The sequence below is a fragment of the Cyprinodon variegatus genome, unplaced genomic scaffold, assembly GCF_000732505.1.
Source record: "Cyprinodon variegatus isolate N-32 unplaced genomic scaffold, C_variegatus-1.0 Scaffold1237, whole genome shotgun sequence".
NCBI lineage: Eukaryota > Metazoa > Chordata > Actinopteri > Cyprinodontiformes > Cyprinodontidae > Cyprinodon > Cyprinodon variegatus.
The window spans coordinates 61,404-82,075 of record NW_015151690.1 but is presented as its reverse complement, the minus strand read 5'-3'; the positions used below and the strand labels follow the sequence as shown (position 1 = coordinate 82,075).

The 20,672-nt window shown below is 37.3% G+C and overlaps 2 protein-coding genes across 3 annotated transcripts in view; both read right to left on the bottom strand.

The window, feature by feature from the left end:
• The window catches only part of LOC107102344 (homeobox protein Dlx3b-like), a 17,539-nt gene extending 6,885 nt beyond the window's left edge, over positions 1-10,654 (bottom strand). Inside the window, exons 1-2 of one of the 2 annotated variants that reach the window (XM_015401603.1) lie at positions 10,099-10,654; positions 3,506-3,690 (exon numbers count right to left, since the gene is read on the bottom strand). In XM_015401603.1, the coding sequence (XP_015257089.1) occupies positions 3,506-3,690; positions 10,099-10,456 (543 nt within the window). In that variant the 5' untranslated portion in view covers positions 10,457-10,654. The remainder of the gene's footprint in view (positions 1-3,505; positions 3,691-10,098) is intronic. The other variant, XM_015401604.1, reaches the window with a different exon arrangement.
• An 8,315-nt stretch (positions 10,655-18,969) lies between these two features.
• LOC107102346 (26S proteasome non-ATPase regulatory subunit 11A) overlaps positions 18,970-20,672 on the bottom strand; it is an 18,046-nt gene continuing 16,343 nt past the window's right edge. Inside the window, exon 13 of the mRNA XM_015401607.1 lies at positions 18,970-19,962. The gene's annotated coding sequence lies outside the window, so the exon portion shown is untranslated. The remainder of the gene's footprint in view (positions 19,963-20,672) is intronic.

Below are 20,672 nucleotides of genomic sequence, written 5' to 3'. Positions count from 1 at the left end.
CTTCTGTTAATTTTAATACATATACATTTTTGTTAAGACTTAAAATTGAATAGAAGGCTTCAGATAGACCCAGTGATCGGTGACTGGTGATCGGTATCAACCAATACTGCTTTCAGCAATCGGTGATCGGCCCCGAAAATCCTGATCGGAGCACCCTTAACTAAAAGTGCTGTAGTGGTGCAGCGCTGCAGGACATTAAAAGCCTTCCAGAGGTGCATGGAAAGGAGCACACAGAAAGAGGACATCTAAGAGACAGTATTATCCTAGTCAGAATTAAATGCTAATTTAAAAAAGTGGGTTTTAAGCTTTTTTTTTAAAAAGGCTGAGGTCAGTAGTGGTGCGGATGTCAGGGGGTAGTTTGTTCTACAGTCTGGAAGCAGCGACGGCAAAAGAACCATCGCCCCACTGTTTGAGTCTTGACCTAGGGACCTCTAACAGAAGCTGACCCGAGGAGCGTAAGGCTCTACCACAATTGCAAAAAGTTAAAATCTCAGACAAGTAAGAGGGGGCCAAGCCATGTATCTATGCTTAATGCTGCCTCTTGGCCAGGACTCCCTTGAAAAAGAGGTTTTTAATCTCAATGGGATTTTTTTCCTGGTTAAATGAAGGTTAAAAAAAAATAATAAAACGAGCTGACTCGCTCGATTTTCTCCTCTCATGGCAGCAGTTTATCGCGCAAGTGTGATTTTGTTGTGCAGTGGCAGATAAACCATGCGCAGAAGTGTTTTAACATACATGCGAGTATGTTTATTTTGCTTGTGGGCGTTTTGAAATAAATGTGAGGCCTGAGAAAAGATCAAATATTTGAGCTTACAACCCAAAGTTCCCTGATGAGACCTAATATGGACTATCCAAAAGCCTTATTTCAACATACTAACCATCCCTTTAAGATAATTATTACACTTAATAATCCGGTAAAAAAAAAACATAATTCGGGGCTCAAAAGGAGTTATAAGAGAAAAGGTTGATAATAAATGATCTAATGAGTTTTTATACATCACATAACTTTTTAAGTTAGTAGGAAAACTGTAATATAACTGGGCCAACAGATTTAACTTGCCGTGGATCTCTCTAAGAAAACAATTAAAAGGTTCATTGTAAGTTGGCTTGCATTACCAATCAAACCAAATCGAGTACATTATTTCATGGATGCTTTCTACATATATAAAAGCAGACCAGAGTAAATTATATGCTTGTGAGAGTCACTCAAGGATAACGCTGAACAATGATCTACCACAGCCACAATAAAACAAACCATACCTCAAGTTTGGACGTTATCACTCCAGTGAAGATGACTGGTAGTAAATCATTAGTGCAGAGATTATGATTTTAGATTACAAGACAAAACAACAACAACTGACAACTGTTAAATGTCAACCACAGACACTTTCCTTTCATTTTGTGTCTTGCATATATGTAGCTTTGTTAAATTTGTCTTTGTGTATGTACAGTCCCCAAATCTTTTAAATTCTTAGATTTTAACTAAAAGGAAAAGTTAAGCAAAGCTGTGAAAGGATTTGAATGTCTAAAATCTCCTGTTAAGTTATGAAATCTACTTTAAAAAAATTAAAAAAATATCCTGCTACATGGTTATGAAGCTTAAAAGTTTAGCTATTGAATTGTCTGAGAACTTGACATTGAAAGTGAACACTTCCTGCTTAAGTGTGCCTTAGATCTTTTCAATAGTCTCTAACTGGCAGTGGTGTCAAAAGTTCACACATTTGTTACTTAAGTAGAAGTATAGATGCTGCAGTTTAAAAACACTCTGGTAAAAGTTGAAGTATCAACTTGACCTCTTTACTCAAGTAAAAGTGAAAAAGTATGTGCTCCAAAAACTACTTTAAGTATAAAAGTATGAAGTAACCTTTAAAAAAAACCAGCCAGATGCCACTAGATGAATTGAAAGTTCAATTTTTTAACTATTTCGAAAATTTCTTTGTGATAGGGCCAAGGATGAGGGAGGTCTTGTTGGTCTCCCTCTTAATCTCCCGATACGCTCTGCGTGTGTCCGACCTTTCAGACATTTCGACATCTTTTCCTGAATCCGACATCGTAGCATGGCATTGAAAATTCGCCTTTGCAGTTTGAAGAACATCTGCTTGCTTCTGATGATTTCCTTGAGCTAACCAATGAGTGTTTGTGTAATATGGCTCATCCAATTACACTAGTTTTCACTAGATGTGGATGGCGCCAATGATCTGAATTGGATGGAGCACATGATAGGAAATAACATATATTTATAAATATTAAACCAGGGGTCACCAATTTAAAATAAGCGGGGTCAGAATAAAGAAAATCATCAACCAGTAAAGGTCCCGGAGACATTTTTCATGACCTGTTACTTTAAAAAAAAAATTAACACTGAAATAAATAAATTTTTTAAATAGAAAAAATATCTTTTTTCTGGCTTAATGAAAGTAGTGGGATTTTGGCTGCCCTGCAAGACTTTAAACCTGGGTTTGAATGGAGACAAAGCCATTCTCAAGCACACATCAAAGTGCTCATTCGCTAGCCCGGATTGATATTTATTTTTGATTCTGTTCATAGTGGGGAATCCTGCTACACAGCAGCAGGTTGAGCCAAACATACTGGAAATGTGCAGGGTTTGCTCTGGTACATTCAGGTCAAGATCCGCTATTGGAATCCACCAAATATGAAAAAGCATGGCGAGAAGATCCGGTTTCTCAAATTAAAATATAGTAACAACAAATCGGTAACTACAAATTAGAGCATAATTTGTATGTATTTTTAAAAAACAACACCGTTTAATTAAAAGATTGGATGCAAACTATTGGTACTTCAACAAACCAGGAAGCAGATTTATCATCTCCATCAGAAACCGTACATATGCTGGATGTTGATTCATTTCTGCATGTTTTGCTCCTACAAATTTAATGATATCACGCATGCTCTCCTCGAGCTCTGGTAGTAAGTCGGAGCGCAGCAATACGGGAGGAACAGCAGAGGCTGTAGGCTTTGCTTTGCACAGGAGGTCTGGAGCACTGCGGGGCGGAGCGGAGATGGAGCTAAGACAGAGGATGTGGGATTTCGGGGTAACAGGAGCAAGTGACATCAGACAACTTGTGGTAATTTATAAATGTTTTAAATCAGGTTGGGTACGGATAGGCCAGCAGGTGGGTCCGTATTCGGACCGCGGTCTTCTAATCCGGGACCTCTGCATTAGACCAAAGCCAAGAGTAACGAGTAATGTTTGTTTTAAAAATGTAAGGAATAGAAAGCACAGATACTTGTGTGAAAATGTAATGAGTAGAAGTCAGAAGTAGGAAGAAAAATAAGTAATGGAGTAAAGTATAGATACCTAAAAAGTGTACCTAAGTACAGTAACAAATATTTGTACTTTGTTACTTGACACCTCTGCTAACCGGGTAAAAATGTCATCAGGCGCCTCACAGGCAGTAACAGTTGTTTGTTGCACAATTTTCTTCAGAAGCATATTTTATTTTTATACAGAAACACAATGAAGATGGTTGCCTTGCAGGCTTACCTGTGTTTGGGTGAGGCCCAGCTGCGCAGCCAGCTCAGCCCGCTCTGGCAGGGCCAGGTACTGGGCAGACTGGAATCTCCTCTGCAGCACAGCCAGCTGGTAACTGGAGTAAATGGTCCGGGGTTTGCGGACCTTCTTGGGCTTCCCGTTCACTATACGGACTTCCAGGTCAGGTTCCTCTTTCACTGTGGTAAGGGAAAAAGACAAAAAAAAAATGATATTCCCTCCAATGATTTGTCAACATTTTTTATGAGAGGAAAGTTTGAGCTGAGATTTTGTAGTGCAGAAATAGCCATAGCCTTTGTAACAGAACTTTCAAAGAAATTCCTCCACCACTGTGAACTTATAATTTGGTCTCAGAGTTTCCCACAACTGCGGGAAGGAGACAGAGATTTATAGGTACTTTTGCTGCAGCCTGAAGGCCTGCTTCTGTAGTACACTCCCAATTTGTACTGGTATTTCTGCAGTAAATCTTGCATGAAGAACAGATTCTTCAGTAAATATTAGCAGAATAAAGAAAACAGTTTTGCTTAATTGAAAAATAAACTAACATTAGGAAGCTGAATGTATTAAATAACAATATTATGTTTATTTAAATGAATGTCAGAGAAAGTTTTGTGATTATCAAATTGTTTTTGCTGTATTAAGGACACAATGCTGCCCCTCCCCCATCTATTGCTGTGCAGTCCCTGTGCCTTACTTTTCTTTCACTTCCAGGGAGGACTAACAAGGTTATGTCAAGGTATTTCCTGTCATGAAAAACATGGACAGTAATGGTGTAGAAAACCTAAAATAGAACATATTGGGGTTTTTGCACTAATACATAAAGTCCTCTGTTCGGTGTACCTTTTAGCCACTAAAGGGTGCCGGATCTATACATCTAAGGTTTAGAGCCCCCTAAGCCACTTTCAATGCTGCATGTCACAAAATTATATAGTCTCTCTCTATGTCTTAAAGTCTGATATCAGAACACTGCAGACTAACAGACTGAGAAATCATGGCGACAAAAGTTTTCCGTTTGATTTCTCAAACTTACTTTGCCACTTACCCTTCTAGGTGAAATCCTACATCAGGGAACAAGAATATAACCAATCAGGTTAGTGTCAAAACAATTTTTGTTGTTTTTTGCTAAACAACAACTTTTAGCTCTGACGTTCAGATTGCACAGCGGAGTTCTGACTGCTGTAAACCAGTGCTTTAGGTCACATGACTCATTCAGATAGGTTACATAGGCAAGACTGGAGCACTCATTTACCATCCATATTTGCCAAAAATATTCCATTAAAATGAAAGCGCAACCTGTGATTATTCTAACTCCTTAAGGTAATGCAGAGCTACCCATCACTAACATGCTGCTGTTCACTGCTAGGGGGATGGCTGAAAGAGGATCACTTTTCCTAGCTAAGAAGAAGGACATACTATATTATTCTAGTTATTTTTAACCCTGAAAAGCAAGGACATTCATGGTGTGGAACCTGAATGTGCACTAATCATTGCTTTTATTTGGGTGATGGTGCTTAAATGACGCTGTTAATGAGCTACGCACAGCATAGCCTCTAACCCGTTTCACTAAACAGCAGAACAACAAAAAAGGTAATTTTTCAGCCCCAAAAGATCTTGTAAAAACCACCCAGCTCTGTGCATTAAAATTAAAATAACTATGAATACAAAATAGAGATAATATCATAATAGCAGCAATAACTTATAAATTGCAAATGTTTAGAAGCAGCATGAGTAACTCTAATAAAAGCACAAAAAAAACAAGTTAACATTTCTCATGATATATAAGATATATATTACACTACTAAGGGAATAATCAAAAAAGAGTATTTTAAGCCAGCAAAAAAAAAGGCTGTTTCAGAACACAGGAACAAAGACCTCCATGAAAACCCTAGAACATGCAAGTTTATTATCTACATAGAAAGAAGTTTTTTTTTCTTTTTTTTTCTTTTTTATCTGCCTCTATTTTTAGCCTTAAGTGTTTTTAATCATGAGTCAATTGTTAATTGTTGAGTATTGTAAATTATTTTAGAGCTGCAGTGTGGCACAGCGAAGTGCCTTGCCTTGCAGCTCTGGGTTCAGTCCCAGGATGGGGATTTACATGTTTCCTCTTAGTGTTTGTTGGTTTTCTCCATACACTCTGGCTTTCTACCAAAGTCCAAAAACATGAATTATAGGTTAATATGTCTCTCTAAATTGCCATTGATGGGAGGCTGTGTGTGCTATAGGTTTGTCCTGTGTGTCCTTGTATTTCTCTGTTCTTAGGTTTATCCCACCTTCTGCCTATTGTCATTGGAGATCACCTGTACTCTTGCCATGAAGACAAACAAGTAGTGACAATAGATGGATGTTTTAATTGTTTGCACAACAAAATTATTTATTTGCTGAGATGGTGCTTACAGTATATGTTAAAAGCATTGGAACATTTGAATACTCTTTTGAGTTAAAATCAGAGTTGGACATATAATCTAAAAAAATTTAATCAAATCAATCTGATCGGGAAATGGGCATAACCAGTGGAAAAGGGTGACATTTAAGAAAGCCTGAATGAAAACATGATATGAAAACCACATTACAAGACAGTCTGAAAGATTTAGAGCAATACATAAAGTAAGAGGGTTGGTCGAAGGTGACTGAATAGTATGTATGTCAGAATACTTTCAGAAATAGGCTACTTTAAAACCTAAATTCTTACTTAATGTTGCAAAGTAAAAAAATATATATCTATATATCAAATGTGGTGTAATTTAATTGTAATTAAAGTGCTGTAAATTGTTTTAAACCAATGTTTATTAAATTTATGTCAAAACAAAGTTGAACATGGGAGATTATTGGTATCCTTGTTTGTTTATTTATTTTTTTGGGGCGTGGCTCCTTAGCCTTGCGTGATAAGGAACTTTTTGACAGTGGATGATTCAAAGGCCAAGGCTGGCTGACATGCCATGACACGTGATGTGCCGTGGCTGTTGGCCAAAGTCCCCCGGGGCCATTTCCAGGAGTCAACTCCCAACTGGAATGCCAAAAACAGAACACCAGTCTGTCGAGTTTGTTTTCCCCACTCAGTGTGCACAGAAGCCCAACAAAGCTTGAGGAAGAGTAATATAATATATATAATATAATATAATATATAGAGTTGGACTGACATCTGAGAATTGTTAAAATTGGTTTCTGCTCTGTAACGTAATTGAGGACATCAGTATTATTATCAAATACTGTTGTTTAAATGGAATGCATTAACATCAATAGTTCGTCTATCCGATAAATATAATCTAGTGTGATGGCCTGCTCTGCCATTTTCCCCTAAATTATTAATCCATCAAAATGGTTGCATTAATAGACAATGATTCAGTGACCATAGGTAATAATGGTCTGGCCAGGGTTTTCCTCCTCCTTCCGATTATAAGATTTTTTTTTTTCATCAAAGTCAACATAATAGTGAGTTTGTGAGAACAAGATTAGTTTAACCCTATTTATAAAAAAAGAAGTAAGATTTCTAATTTTTAAAATCTCCTACAAATAAAATAAAGGCATCTATAAACCACCAAATAAAAATACAGTCAATGTTTGGCTCGACCACATTAAAAAGACATTACTGGAAAAAAATGTCCTACTTTTTTGTCTTTTCTGTAAATATGTCAATCTCAGATTGTGTTTTCAGGAGGACTGTGTTTTCAGGAATCTATTTTAATTGTAGAAATATTTTACATTTTGGACCAAACTAAAATCAAATATTTGAGACAGCAATTTAGTTTAATAACTCAAGAAGCTATGAGGTCAGAAGTGATTTTATCGCCATAGTTAGAAATGATCTGTATCCTTTCTCTCACTATTTAATAGTTTCTTCTTCTACTCAGAATCCTAAGTGCTGTCAGTTTCCAAAACCTACTTCGTATCATACTAAAAAATAAGAGTATTCAACATAGATAGGTGGTATCAGCTATAATAACCAAAAATAATATTTTAAATGTATTTTTCAAAAATTTGCATGACACTACATTCTTATTAGCACTTCATGAAAATAGAAAAATTTTACAACTATTAAATTTGTAGATGTCTAGTGTCCTTTTAACCATTATTACATATTTTACTGTTAGTTTTTATTGTTGTTATTTCAGACTCCATTCAAGTGAAACATCTTCCCACAGCAAAAATAATCAATGCATTTAATTTATACTTAAAATCAAATAGTTTGATTATCAATTTGTAAATGTTCGCTGAAAGACAAACTTAAGAGTTGGTCCAATAAATAAACATGGCTAAACCGAAAAAAAAATCATGCAACCTCTTTTGGCATTTACTTAATCATATTTGAGCCTGGTTCTGCTGGAGGTTCCTTCCTGTTAAAAGGGAATTTTTCATCTCCACTGTCGCTACAAGCATGCTTAGTGTGAGGGATTGCATTCGAACCAATGAGTTGATGCAATCAACTAGTTTTCCTTAGATAGAAAACTAAATCAATTTGACTGTATGATCTGGTGAACTGTAAAATGCTTTAAGATGACATGGGTTGTGAATTGGCGCTATATAAATAAACTGAATTGAATGGAATATTTAGGTACTTTAACAAAATAGTTTTATGTCTTACTCAGCTAACTTGTGTTAAAGTAACTAACCAGGATTAAGTAAATTTCGAAAATGGTTGCATTCTTTTTTTCAGTGTATAAATGTGATCGGAAACAGTTATTTCATTTTCTGTTGTCAAATCAGTAACAAAGGCAGTGTAACGCAGCCTCTGTTTCCAAATTACAGTCTTTAAACAAACCAAGTATGGCATCATATATCATCAACTAGTACTACTAGAATAATTTCATATCTTGCCAAAACTTATTAACATGCATGGCTTCTTCAATTAATAGAAACTGCTTTCTATTTGTCACTAAAGCTGGTCCAAAAAGGGCTGAAGTCAAATAAAAAAAAAACTCATTTTTATAAAAATGTCATTGCTGTTTATTAGAAAACTAACAAATGAATCCTTATACCAACGTTAAGTCATAGTGATTTTTTTACACTTAAAACAGACCCAGGAGCTGATGCTCTACTACTGATTATATATACAAAAAAAAAAAGAATTGACTGATTTAAGTTGTTCTTCCAAAGTAAACATCTGATAAGGAAGCCATGTAGTGTAAACATTAATTCATTTTATTATTAATAAAGATTGAGGTTGTTTTTAATACAGTAGAAGACGACTTTGTTATTGGTCCTTCTCCCACTAGCTGTTAGCTTCAGTCTTAAAAGGCAAAAAAGAGAAACCAGGAGAGCTTTCTACAGCAGGTAGGAATGGATGTCATCATATATGAATTCTAACTATAAAAGATTTTGATCAACTAACTTTGATGAGAATCATTTATCATCAAAGTTAAGGTTTTCAGATAGTTGGTGTTTATTCAGAAGGTAAAAATGGAGGGGTGGGTGGGTGGAGGGGGGTCTAAGCTTTTCCTGGGTTAATATGGTACTGAAAAAGCAGACTGGACATTAGGATGCCCGAAACGGTTTAACTGGAAGAAATGTGGATTCTCATCAGAACAAAAAGAACAGTGATAGAGTGAAATATAAGATCCAAATGACTTGTAAATGTTATAAACATATTGTGTTACTTAGCCCGTAAAATTACTGAAGTCAGCATCTCTTGGGAGCCTCTTTAGTGCTACACTGAAGTCCTATTTCACAGCTTTGGAGGAAACTAGACTGCTTTGTTCCTCCCAAATTTTTAAAATCTCATACATGTTCCTCGAACACTTTCAGATCGAACAGAGAGTCTTTACATGACAGCTTCAGATTGATTACTTTATTTGATTCATAAAAATTATAAAAAAAAGAACATATTCACAAGATTGAAATGTTCTACAGCGACTAAGTTCTGTAAAATATGATGACAAAAAATTATGATTCTTAGTTTTTCAAAACCAAGAATTCTGAGATATTTTTTTTTATCTCATTCCTGTGAAACAAATAATTAGAACTATCTTCACCTTGTGAGCTGCCGTATAACTGCATCACCCCTTCTAATCACTTAAGCTTCACTGTTTTATATTGGCGCTAAACTAACCAATATTAAGAGATGTCCTGTATGCCCTGTATTTACTTCACTATAAGTACCTGAGAAAAGCGCTTCCTGAACTCCAAAAGGCAAACATGAATGTACCAGATCACAAATAACTTTATTTAGAAAAGAACAACAATTCAGTATTGATTTACTCTTCGCATTCGCAATTTTGAGCTTGTAACATGACGTATTAACAACAAAAACGTACTTTAAACGACTCATAACAAACGAAACTCCAATTTAATATATACTTTCTATTTTTTATGTTTAAGTATTTCATTCATGTTTATTTGACAAATAGATAAAAGTGTTTTAAATTATTACATTTAAACTAACTAAAACATTCAGTGAATCGTTGTTCTGTCCTCAAAAATGTTGGGGATTTTTTTCTCCTTTCTGATTTTAAAAGTTAGTTATTATGTTACGGGTCTGTCTGGGATGATTAGGGAGGATAGGTTCGATACACTGATGGGGATAAAATATTGAAATCTATCAAAGCAAACTTTTGTTTCATGCTGCAGAGGTTCTGTCTGGATTTTTTTCTCACCACCTTCTTGCAGCGCAGACTGCACCTCCCGGCCGAACGCTCCATGCTCCCTGTACGCCGCATGAGAGTACGGATATTCCGCTTTCCCCACAGAGTACGCGCCGCTGGGGGCCATCCCGTTCAGGTTGTAGTGGTGGTGGTAGGTGTACGGGTTCATGTGAGAAGCTCCGTACGGCTGCTGCGCTGCGTAAAAGTCCTGCGTGCCGTGGTGCAGCGCGCTCTGCCCGCTGTAGAAGCCCGCGTCAGCGGAGGACTCCGACAGGTTGGGGGGGGAGTCCTTGTTGGAGATCGGGGTCCCCGCAGCCAAAGGCAGAGAAGGTTTCTTCTCCTCAAAGGCAGGTGAAGATTGCTCGTTCATGTTGAACTGATAGCTTCAGTTGTTTTAACTTTCTCTGCAGTTGGCCCTGTTTGCTCTAAACTCCTGCTACCCTCACTCACTGTGGAGTTGGCGTTCCCAAACTCCCTTGACGCAGCAGCCAGCCAGGCTGTCCACCGTGGCGGGCGGCGCCCAAACCAGCAAGAGCTCCTAATTACAGGGCGCGCCGTGCTGAGCCAAGCCAGGCAGGACAGAGAGGAGTGGATGTCTCCTTCTCATTGGCTCCCGAGCCTGTGCCCTAAAGCCAAGACAGTGTTCACTGTCGCCTGTCTGGCTCCCCTCTCCTCCCCGCAGAAACGCACATAAGCCTCTTCACGAGCTTGAATCTCAGCGCATGAACCCTTGACAAAACTTAAAGAAAGATATTATGCAAAATCCCATAGGCTTCAATCTTTCGTCATTTGGTATATTACATATTAATGAATTACTACATGAAGAAATATTATATTCACAAGTAAACTAGTGAGTAAACAGCACCACGAGATGGGGTGAGGGTTGAGGCAGGATTAGAAATGTTAAGCTTGAAACAATTCACAGGGAACAGTTTGCCCCATCCTTTGAAACTGGAAAGTGTGCACATGGCTAAAGGGCATGGTTTTACTCCAAAACATTAGATTGATTAACCATAGAAACAGCAGAAAACATTTTTATGCACACTATCCAAGATAGAAGGAAAAGTGCTCAAAAAGTTACAAGGAGCAGGCCTATCATATATATTTACAGTGCAACCTTTACATTTTGAGAAACTGTATCTGTTGCAGGGAATTTGCACTACACATCAGCATGAACAAACCATTGCTAGAGTGAAAAACACTGTGGCAACATCATGCTGAAGAAAGGCCGCTCAGAGTTGATGGAAGAATGGAGAGAGCAACATAAATACAAGGTAATCCTGGAGAAAAAAACAGTTGCAAAGACTTCAGCCCAGCTCTTTGAGCTACACCTTTCAGCAGGATAGAGACAACAAGATTAAAGCTATTTGTGGAAAGATTTGAAAATTACTGTTTACAGGCTTTCTTGTTTCATCTGACCAAATGTAAACTATCTTGTAGAAAGAATAGAAAAAATCTTTCTGTTTCTATAAGTGCAAACTTGGTAGAGACTTTCCCCACAATAATTACAAAACTAATAGCACTATTGAGCAGGCCGAAGAAAAATGCATGTCACACTTTATAGATTTATATTGAAAAGCACATTCAAAACTAATAATTTTTTTACTCAACAGTTCCACACTGTCCTCTGTTTGTCTCTGTCATAAATACAAACACCTTGGATTATACAACAATAAATGGTGAAAAATATCCTCAGAGGTTGAATATTTTTGCAAGGAAATGTATACGGTATTAAAAGGCTGGCCTACTGAACTTCAGTGAGGCAGATAAAGGTAATGATGTCCTGATAACAGGTGTTTGCACACTAGGCTTAAGGTGCTGCCTCTCATTCAGATGCAAAACTAAAACCAGGTGCTGTTGGGAGTTATTTACAGTTAATCAAGTCTCTTTAATGGACTTTTCTTTTTGCCATATGCCCGAGGGAAGTCAAACAATTCCTACTAATGGTTTTGTTCTATTCTATACTAAAGGGCAAATATGGGAACGTAATAACCTTGTAGAACTTGAGAAATTAGTTATATCTCACAGCCCCACATATATAATAATAACAATAATAAATAATAATAACAATAATAATAATAATTGAACTTTATTGATCTCACATGAAACATTAATCAGGCATGTAAGCCAGCAAAACCTTTCCTGATTATGTTGATGGGGATCCTATGAACTCTGCAAAAGTATGACATTTCAATCTCTTGCAGGTCTAGCTAAGGTTAAACAGGAAAGTAAAAACTGTAAAAGACTAAATTTTTCCCCTATCACATGCTGTCCTTTGGATCAATACCTCCACCTTAAGACATAATTGCGGTCTCTTTTTTTTTTTTAATATAAAGCTTTTATAATCCATCCATTTTCTTCTGCTGCTTATTCCATCAGGGTCACAGTGGAGCTAGTGCTTATCTCCAGCAGTCTATGAGCGAGAGGCGGGATACACCCTGGACAGGTTGCCAGTCTATCCTAAGGCAATACAGAGACACACAAAAAAATACAACCATTCACAGACAGTCACCCCTAAATATATATATATATATACATTTTCAGAGAAGGTAATAAACCTATCAGCCCTGTTTTTGGACTATGAGAGGGAGCCAGAGTACCCAGAGAGATCGCACACATGCACAGGGAGAGCATGCAAAATCCATGTAGAAAGACCCTGGGCTGGGAATTAACACCAGGTGGCACTGTAACCATCAGGGATGTTCCAAACGCAAAAAATTGAAAGTTTTGATCATTCAGTTTCATTATCATTTCATTATAATTTAAGAGTACTGTGCTCCATTATCCTGATATTAAAATCTGCAGATTGCTCCCAGTTTTAGAGTAAGGTGTCAATAGTTCTCAAATCTGCAGACAAAATGTAAATAAACACTTTTCTCTCCAATAGTGTTCTTATTTAAGATTTTTAGTCATTCCTCAATGTTTTTCTTAAATAGTTTATAACCTTTGCTTTCATGTAACCTGTATGTAAATGATTCTGCCATAGACCTATAGGAAGCCTCCACTGGAGTAGATTGTCTTGATAAAATATAATTTAAAATCCTCCTTCTCACATATGAAGCCTTTCATAACAAAATCCATCTTATATTAGAGGGCCAATTGTTTCTCATGTTCCCAACAGAGCATGTCACTCTCAATCTGCAGGTTTACTAGTAGTTCTTAGAACTTCTAAAAGTAGAATGGGAGACATGTCTTTTATTAATCAGGCTCCTCTCCTGTGGAACCAACTACCAGTTTTAGTCTGTGAGACAGACACACTGTCTACTTTTTAGCCAAGGCTTAAAACGTTCCTTTTTGATAAAACTTATGGCTCAGGTTATCCTGAGCCATAAGCCATCTTTTGGTTATGTCACTATAGGCTTAGGCTCCTGGAGGACAAAGGGACCACTTTACATTGTTGTTATTCATTCTATCTCTATTCCCCAATGTGGCTCCTATCTTTCCACAGAGACAATGGCAGGGCTAGGTAACCGCCGGGACCTGGGCAGCCAGATAACCTGTGGGAACCCAGCAGCTTGCCCCCCCACCCCCCATGTATTTTGATGAACGGCTGTACTGAAACTGTAATTTAAACATTTATAATTTCCCTCTGGGATTACTAAATTATGTCTGATTCTGATTCAATTCACCTATTCTGAATTATTTGTTGGTTTACCTCCAAAACCTTTCTTCTCTCTGTTTGTTCCTGTCATAGTAGTTTCATCTGGTCTGCTTCCGTTTGGCTATGACTCCATTCTGGAGGGAAACATTAGCCGGGCTGCTGGCATCAGCATATTTGAATGTAGATGATAAAAGTTTGGGCTGTTTTCTAGTGTTTAGTCCTGTTTCTTTCTGAGACATGGTTATAGGAATAGGGTTATTGCTATAACCTGCTTCTGCTTCATTCTATCTCTGTCCTCCTAATCTGCAGAATCTTTTAGTACAATCTCTAACGTTATGCTCTCTCTTCTTTTTCTCATAGTAGCTTTGCCTCGTCTGTTCCTGTTTGGCTGTGACGCCATCCTGGAGAGGAATATCAGCTGTGCTGCTTCCATCAACACCCTTGTTTATAGATGCTGGAGATCAGCCTGTTTTCCAGTGTAGTCCTGTTTCTCTAACCGTCACTGGCTGGATGTGCTCTCTTCATCCTCTGACATGGGAGTTGGCTCGGTGCTCTTCTGCCTGACTGTGTGTTTCCTGGACGGGGCCACCTTTTACAGCTGCTTTTTGTATCTCTGCTTCTGTCTCTTTGAATCCCAGTCAGCCTCAGCAGAGCCTGGTTCTGCTGGAGGTTTCTTCCTGTTAAAAGGGAGTTTTTCGTCTCCGCTGTCTCTACAAGCATGCTTAGTGTGAGGGATTTTATTTTAGTCAATAAGTCGATGCAATCTACTGGTTTTCCTTAGATAGAAAACTTTGAATCAATTTGACTGTATGATCTTGAGAACTGTAAAGTGCCTTGAGATGACTTGTGTTGTGAATTGGAGCTATATAAATAAACTGAATTGAATTGAATAACCTATAGGGTTGTAGATTATAGCTTTTAATTTGATGTGACATGAAAACTTGCACAGAGCTCATCAACTGTTTTATTACCTACACAGAGCCACTTATGGAGCTAGTTTGCTGTATTATTGCAAGTATTTGATCACAGTTTCTTTCTCTGGTTTTCTCTCATTGAACCAACAGCCAGCCTCGGCAGAAGGTTGCTCACACTGAGGCTGGTTCTGCTGGAGGTTTCTCCCTGTTCAAAATGAGTTTTTCCACTGTAGCTGCATGAATGCTGAGTGTGAGGGATTGCTGAAATGTCTACAATACAATGCAAGCTAATGTTTGATGTCACTATGCTCATCCAGAGTGACCGTTTTCTGCTAAATCAATGACTTGATGCAAACTGTTGGCTACAAAACTTTTAACCTTTCTGTCTATAAAGTGCCTTGAAGTGACATGTGAATTAGCACTATTAGAAATAAACTAAATTACAACCTCAAGTCTTTAGTGAAATTGAGTTTCTCATTTTGATGTTTTTGTTTCATCATCAAAAAGAACTGTTCTTTGGTAAAGATAATCTTAACCTATTTTATTTTTTCTTGCATTACTAATACAGATACAAATTCTCACAGCTATCAGGCATTTGGTCGAAATTCACATAAATATAAAAAGTCAACAACTTATAACAATAATTGCTACACTGTTTAAACTTTTTATTTGTTTCCTGAGAAAGCCAGAGATAGAAAGAAAATACCGTTGAAAGTAGTAAATAACAAGGGACAAAAGGAAGACAGAAATATTGAAAGGAAGCGAGGAAGGAATGAAGACAGAGCAATGGCAGATTATAGGGCGGAACGATTGAAGGACAAAGGAATGAGGAACTAACTGATGACTGAATAAAGGAATTAAACTAGGACAGATAAGAGAATAGAGAAGGAATACATGAACGAACAAAGAAGAATGATCCAAAAAAAAAAAGAAAAGAATAAAAATAACAGGGAAGGAACACATGTGAACACAAAAAAAGTCTTTTTTTCTCATCAACTGTATATTAGAGGCCTTATGGATGCAAAGTGATGAAGGCTGCCCTCTGTTGTTTGAAAATACACTAAGATACACTGAGATAATATAAAGCATGGTAGTTAGATCCTAATTCTACCAGGATTAAGGGAATTTCTTACTGTCAGGTAAACTTATTACAAAACAGGATCAAATTTACATCAAATACCTGAATAGGGCATGTTATCCGACGACAGAGAAATTTGTAAAGAACACTGCAGACACTGCTTTTAAGCCACATTACTGTTCCCTAACTTTCTGTGGAAAAAATTTTAAAATTTTCTACGCAGTGTTCTTGATGAATGAATGTGTATGAAAAAAAGCCAAGCCCAGGTTTAAAAACAATATGTAGGTTTCAGCTGATTCTGGTTTTGTATTCATTAACCACAAGAGATTCTAATCTCATGTTATTGGTTGGATCTGTGTCCTTTTCTAAAACAGACCAGTGGTGTCAAAAGTACACACATTTGTTACTTTAGCAGAAGTATAAATAATGCAGTTTAAAAACACTCTGGTAAAAGTTGAAGTATGAACTTTACCTCTTTACTCAACTAAAAGTTTAAAAAAAATGTGCTCCAAAAACTACTTAAAGTATAAAAGTATAATGTAACCTTTAAAAAAACAACCAAATGCTGCTATATGAATTGAAAGCTCAATTTTTCAACTATTTTGAAAAATTCTTTGATATAGGGCCAAGGATGAGGGAGGTCTTGTTGGTCTCCGTCTCCATCTCCCGATACGTTCTCACCTGTGTCTGACCTTTCAGACATTTCAACATCTTTTTCTGAATCCGACATTGTAGCATGGCAGAGACAATTCACGTTTGCAGTATGAAGAACACCTGCTTGCTTCTGATGATTTCCTTTAGCTAAGCAATGAGTGTTTGCGTTATATGACTCATCCAATTACACTAGTTTTCACTAGATGTGGATGGCACCAATGATCTGCATTGGATGGCGCCCAAGAGGTGAAATAAGTATTTATAAACATTAAACCAGGGGTAACCAATTAAAAATCAGTGGGGTCCGAATAAAGAAATTCCTCAACCAGTAAAGATCCAGAGACATTTTAATGATCTGTTACTTTAAACAGAATTTAACATGAGGTATTTATGCATTCATTTTATACACTGAATTTTTAAATAAAAAAAATAGAAATAGCCAAAAATGGAATCCCATGCTATCTGAGAGGAGTAGACACTTGTATGACTGTATTCCTGTATATCCATCAGTAGTTAAAAGACAAGGGTCAGCAAATGCAAATTCTGCCCTGTAAAACAATGACAGCGCAATTTTTGCTGTATGATCTGAGGCCTCATTTGGAGCTTTTAAACAGGCTTTTGAAAAAACTTTGATAATTTGCTGCTGTAATATTATAGATTTTTTGGAATAAAAAGCTAGCAGATGTGCAATACAATTATAGAGCATTCAGTATTATAAGAAAGCCAAAACTGTTTCTGAATAAATACATTATTGTACGAGTTAAGTTCTGTTCCGTTTATGTCTCTTTCCTTGCGCGTTTCATTTTCCGCTTAAGCCAAAGCTGTTTCCAAACTCACGTCAGCATCACTTGTGTGTGAATAACAAGAGACTGCAAAATAAATCAGCCGTACCTCGAACAAAATCTTTGGTTTTAATGTTGTTCATAACAGCCGTACTATTGTAAATGAATCTGCCAAATAACCACAAATTTTCCCACGAGAGGTATATTTAAACGTTTTTATATTATTTATATAACATGTAGCTCCATTGGCCATAATTGTACAGAGCGAGGTGCGCTCCCGCGACTGGGGATGCATCTCTCGACAGGGACGCATTTTCCTGTATAAGAGCGGTCCGCTAATCCGTGACCTCTGCATTAAACCGAAGCCAAGAGTAACGAGTAACATTTGTTTTAGAAATGTAAGGAATAGTAAGCACAGAAACTTGTGTGAAAATGTAATGAGTATTAATCATAAAAATAAGTAATGGAGTAAAGTCTAGATGCCTAAAATGTGTACTTAAGTATAGTAACGAAGTATTTGTACTTCGTTACTTGACACCTCTGAAACACACATATCAATGAGCAAAGAAAGTTCAGACTCTTGCAAGGTAATTTGCATACAAAGTAACCCCAGATAATATTTGAGGTCTGTTTTCCATAATGTGTAAAAATTACGATGTCACTGGCCTGACAGTGCAGGTCTGCAACTAGACTCTCCTAACGATTTTTGACGTTGAATATTTTGCATATTAACAAAATTCATTTTTAAGTAAAATGTGTTGTGTAAATTGAAAAAGCTCAAAAGAAACACATTACATTTAGGTTTGCAGAGTTTGATTTTTCTCACTGTGCTTTACATAGAATTCAAATTTTACTTTAGCCCTTTGAGTTTTAAAGCATTTTTTCAAATGTTTTAATACAGGTTGATTGGACATTCAAAATTGCCCTTAGGGAGTGTGAGTGGTTCATCTTTGTATGTCTGTGTGGTCCTGCAATGGACTGGGGGGCCATCCAGGGTGTACCCCACCTCTCACCCATGGACTACTGGGATAAGCTCCAGTCTCCACGCAACCCCGTTAGGGAATGAGCGGTTACAGTAATGAATGGATGAATGTTTCAATTCAGACTTTAATAAAATTAGACTTAAACCTCAGAAATTTCCCCTTTTTAGGTTGGAGGTTTAAAATGAGTTTTATCCAATCTGACTTATACAATTTCTTTTAATTAAAAATGTACACCAGTGTCTAAAAATTAGTCCAATTCATGTGCCAATATAGTCCTTAAAACACGAGTTAAAATCCCTTTTATTATCCCTCGAGTTACACAAAGGATTTTCCAACAGTTGTGCCAAATCCAACTTTAGAATTTTTTTTTAATAAACTTAACCAAGTAATCATTGATTCAGACTCCTCTTCAAAGTGAAAAACAAAACAAAAAAAAAGCAGATAAAAACCTTGTACAAGGGTCTGCGGCCTAAAACACTGAAGCTACATGAGGCAATAAGCGAAAGCTGATACAAAATTATTTTAATTATCAAGGCCATAAGGAAGAGCTCTTTTTTCATGCAATATCTGCTTAAAATGTCTAAAGCAACCCAAAATTATTAGCACAGGTTTTTAAGGTAATGTTTTAGCCTTAATTGTATGCATACATACAATTAAGGAGGACATCTTTCATATTTTTTTCTTTTATAAACTCTTGAATGCAGTTTGTGAAGTTCATCTTAATCCCGTAACATGATTCATCTCTGGTTCAAAAATGGCTCTAAAAAGGTTAGAGCCCCTGCATTAGAGTATGAAACACAAATTAAGTTTAGTTAAACCCACAGAGGAGCTAAAACAGTCTGTTTATAGTACTTTAAATTATGACAACTTCAAGGTTTCTTTTTTTTATTAGTCTTTGTCCAAGTCATACATTGTGAACCCTTAAGTCTTTGCAAAATTCAGTTCCCAAAAGATTTACAGCTCAGTTTTCTCAAGCCAACCTGCCTTTTTGTCAAACTGACCAATCCCCCAGAGCCAGAAAAGGGAGCAGCCAAGCTTTCAGGGGCAAAATTGTATTTACAAACAGGTAGCAGTGACACAGTTCCCTGTTATCCACAAGTCCAATATTCCTTGTGAATGAATGAGAAACATCCTCAGGTATGTACAGGGAAGGGTCTGAAATAAAAGGTAAGGGGTTTGCGCTAATGCCCTGCTGATTCACAAAGATTTCTCGCTTGGCCTGTAATTGGTGTTCCACAGCTATAGAAAAATGCAAACATTCAGTTTCAGCGCCAGTTGGCAATTAAAAACAGATACAGACAAACGGAGCGCCTTTTCTCTCGCTTTCAGAACAAAGATCTTGTTTCAATGTTTATTATACATGTGTGTATAGGTAATGTATATTTATCATCTACTGTTATTTTACAAGATTCCCTGATGACCAGCACAGACGGAGACTTGGGGGAGAGGCTTGTCCAATTTTACATACAGTAGAAACCAGCCCTGGGAGGGGAGGAGAGAAGACAAGTGCAGTGCTGCAAGAGATCCACTAGGAGGAGCACTGCGCGCCTGATCAATCCCAGTCAGATAAAGAAGGAACAGAGAGAGAGAAGAAGCAGGGAGAACAGACGGCTAATCGAGGAGGGAGAGTCACACAGTCCACCCCGCCCGATTCTTCTTCTGTGTGTGACGAGTGGGGGTGAGGGGGGGCGTCATCTTTATCTGTACAACTTGTTGGTTTGCTTGCTGGGTTGAAAGTTAGTCACTTCCTCCTCCTCCTCCTCCTCCTCCTCCTACCCCCTGTCCCTTCTATATTGAGGTGGGAGAATGAAGGAGATCCGACTGGCCCAAATCTCCACGCAGGTGGACAGACGCTCCATCCTCTCTGAGGAGACAAAGACACGTTATTTAATTTTAAATAGATCTCTTTCAGTCATGCAGATGCAGCACATCAATGAAAAAAAAAATCTAGTTATTGTTAAGCTAAGATAATTTGACCTCATATTTTCCTAAAGTCATATCTGTATTCCATATACAGTGAGCTACCTGTCAGTTATTTATTATGACATTACATAAACGGTTAAGTGCTTGGGAAGCTTCTCACTGGACTTTGTTTTAGGGAAGTTTGAAGACGTTTCGCTTCCCATCCAGGAAGTTTTTTTCAATTCAAAATGTCAGGAATAGCGTTGAGTTCGAGGCTTTATACAGTAGCCCAACAAGCCCTGGCTGAATAGGCAAGGTCTTTTTTTTTTTTCCCACCAGTTGCGGTGATACAGGGGAATAAATAAAAAAAAAAAAAAAAATTAAAAGAAATTGCCTATTATTCCATGCCAACATTTCCCATAAACAATCCCCCTTTCAGGGTTTGCAGGCTAAAAAAAGAAGCCAGACAACCCCTATTCCAGGGGAAGGACCAGTTCGTCCGTTTCAATTTGCATGTTTTCTAACCAAAAACAAGGGCTTGTTGAGCTACTGTATAAAACCTCGAACTCAAAGCTATTCCTGACATTTCTTATTAAACAGCTTCCCGGATAAGAAGCGAAACATCTTCAAACTTGGAAACAAAGTCCAGTGGATTGTTTTTTTACTTTTTTG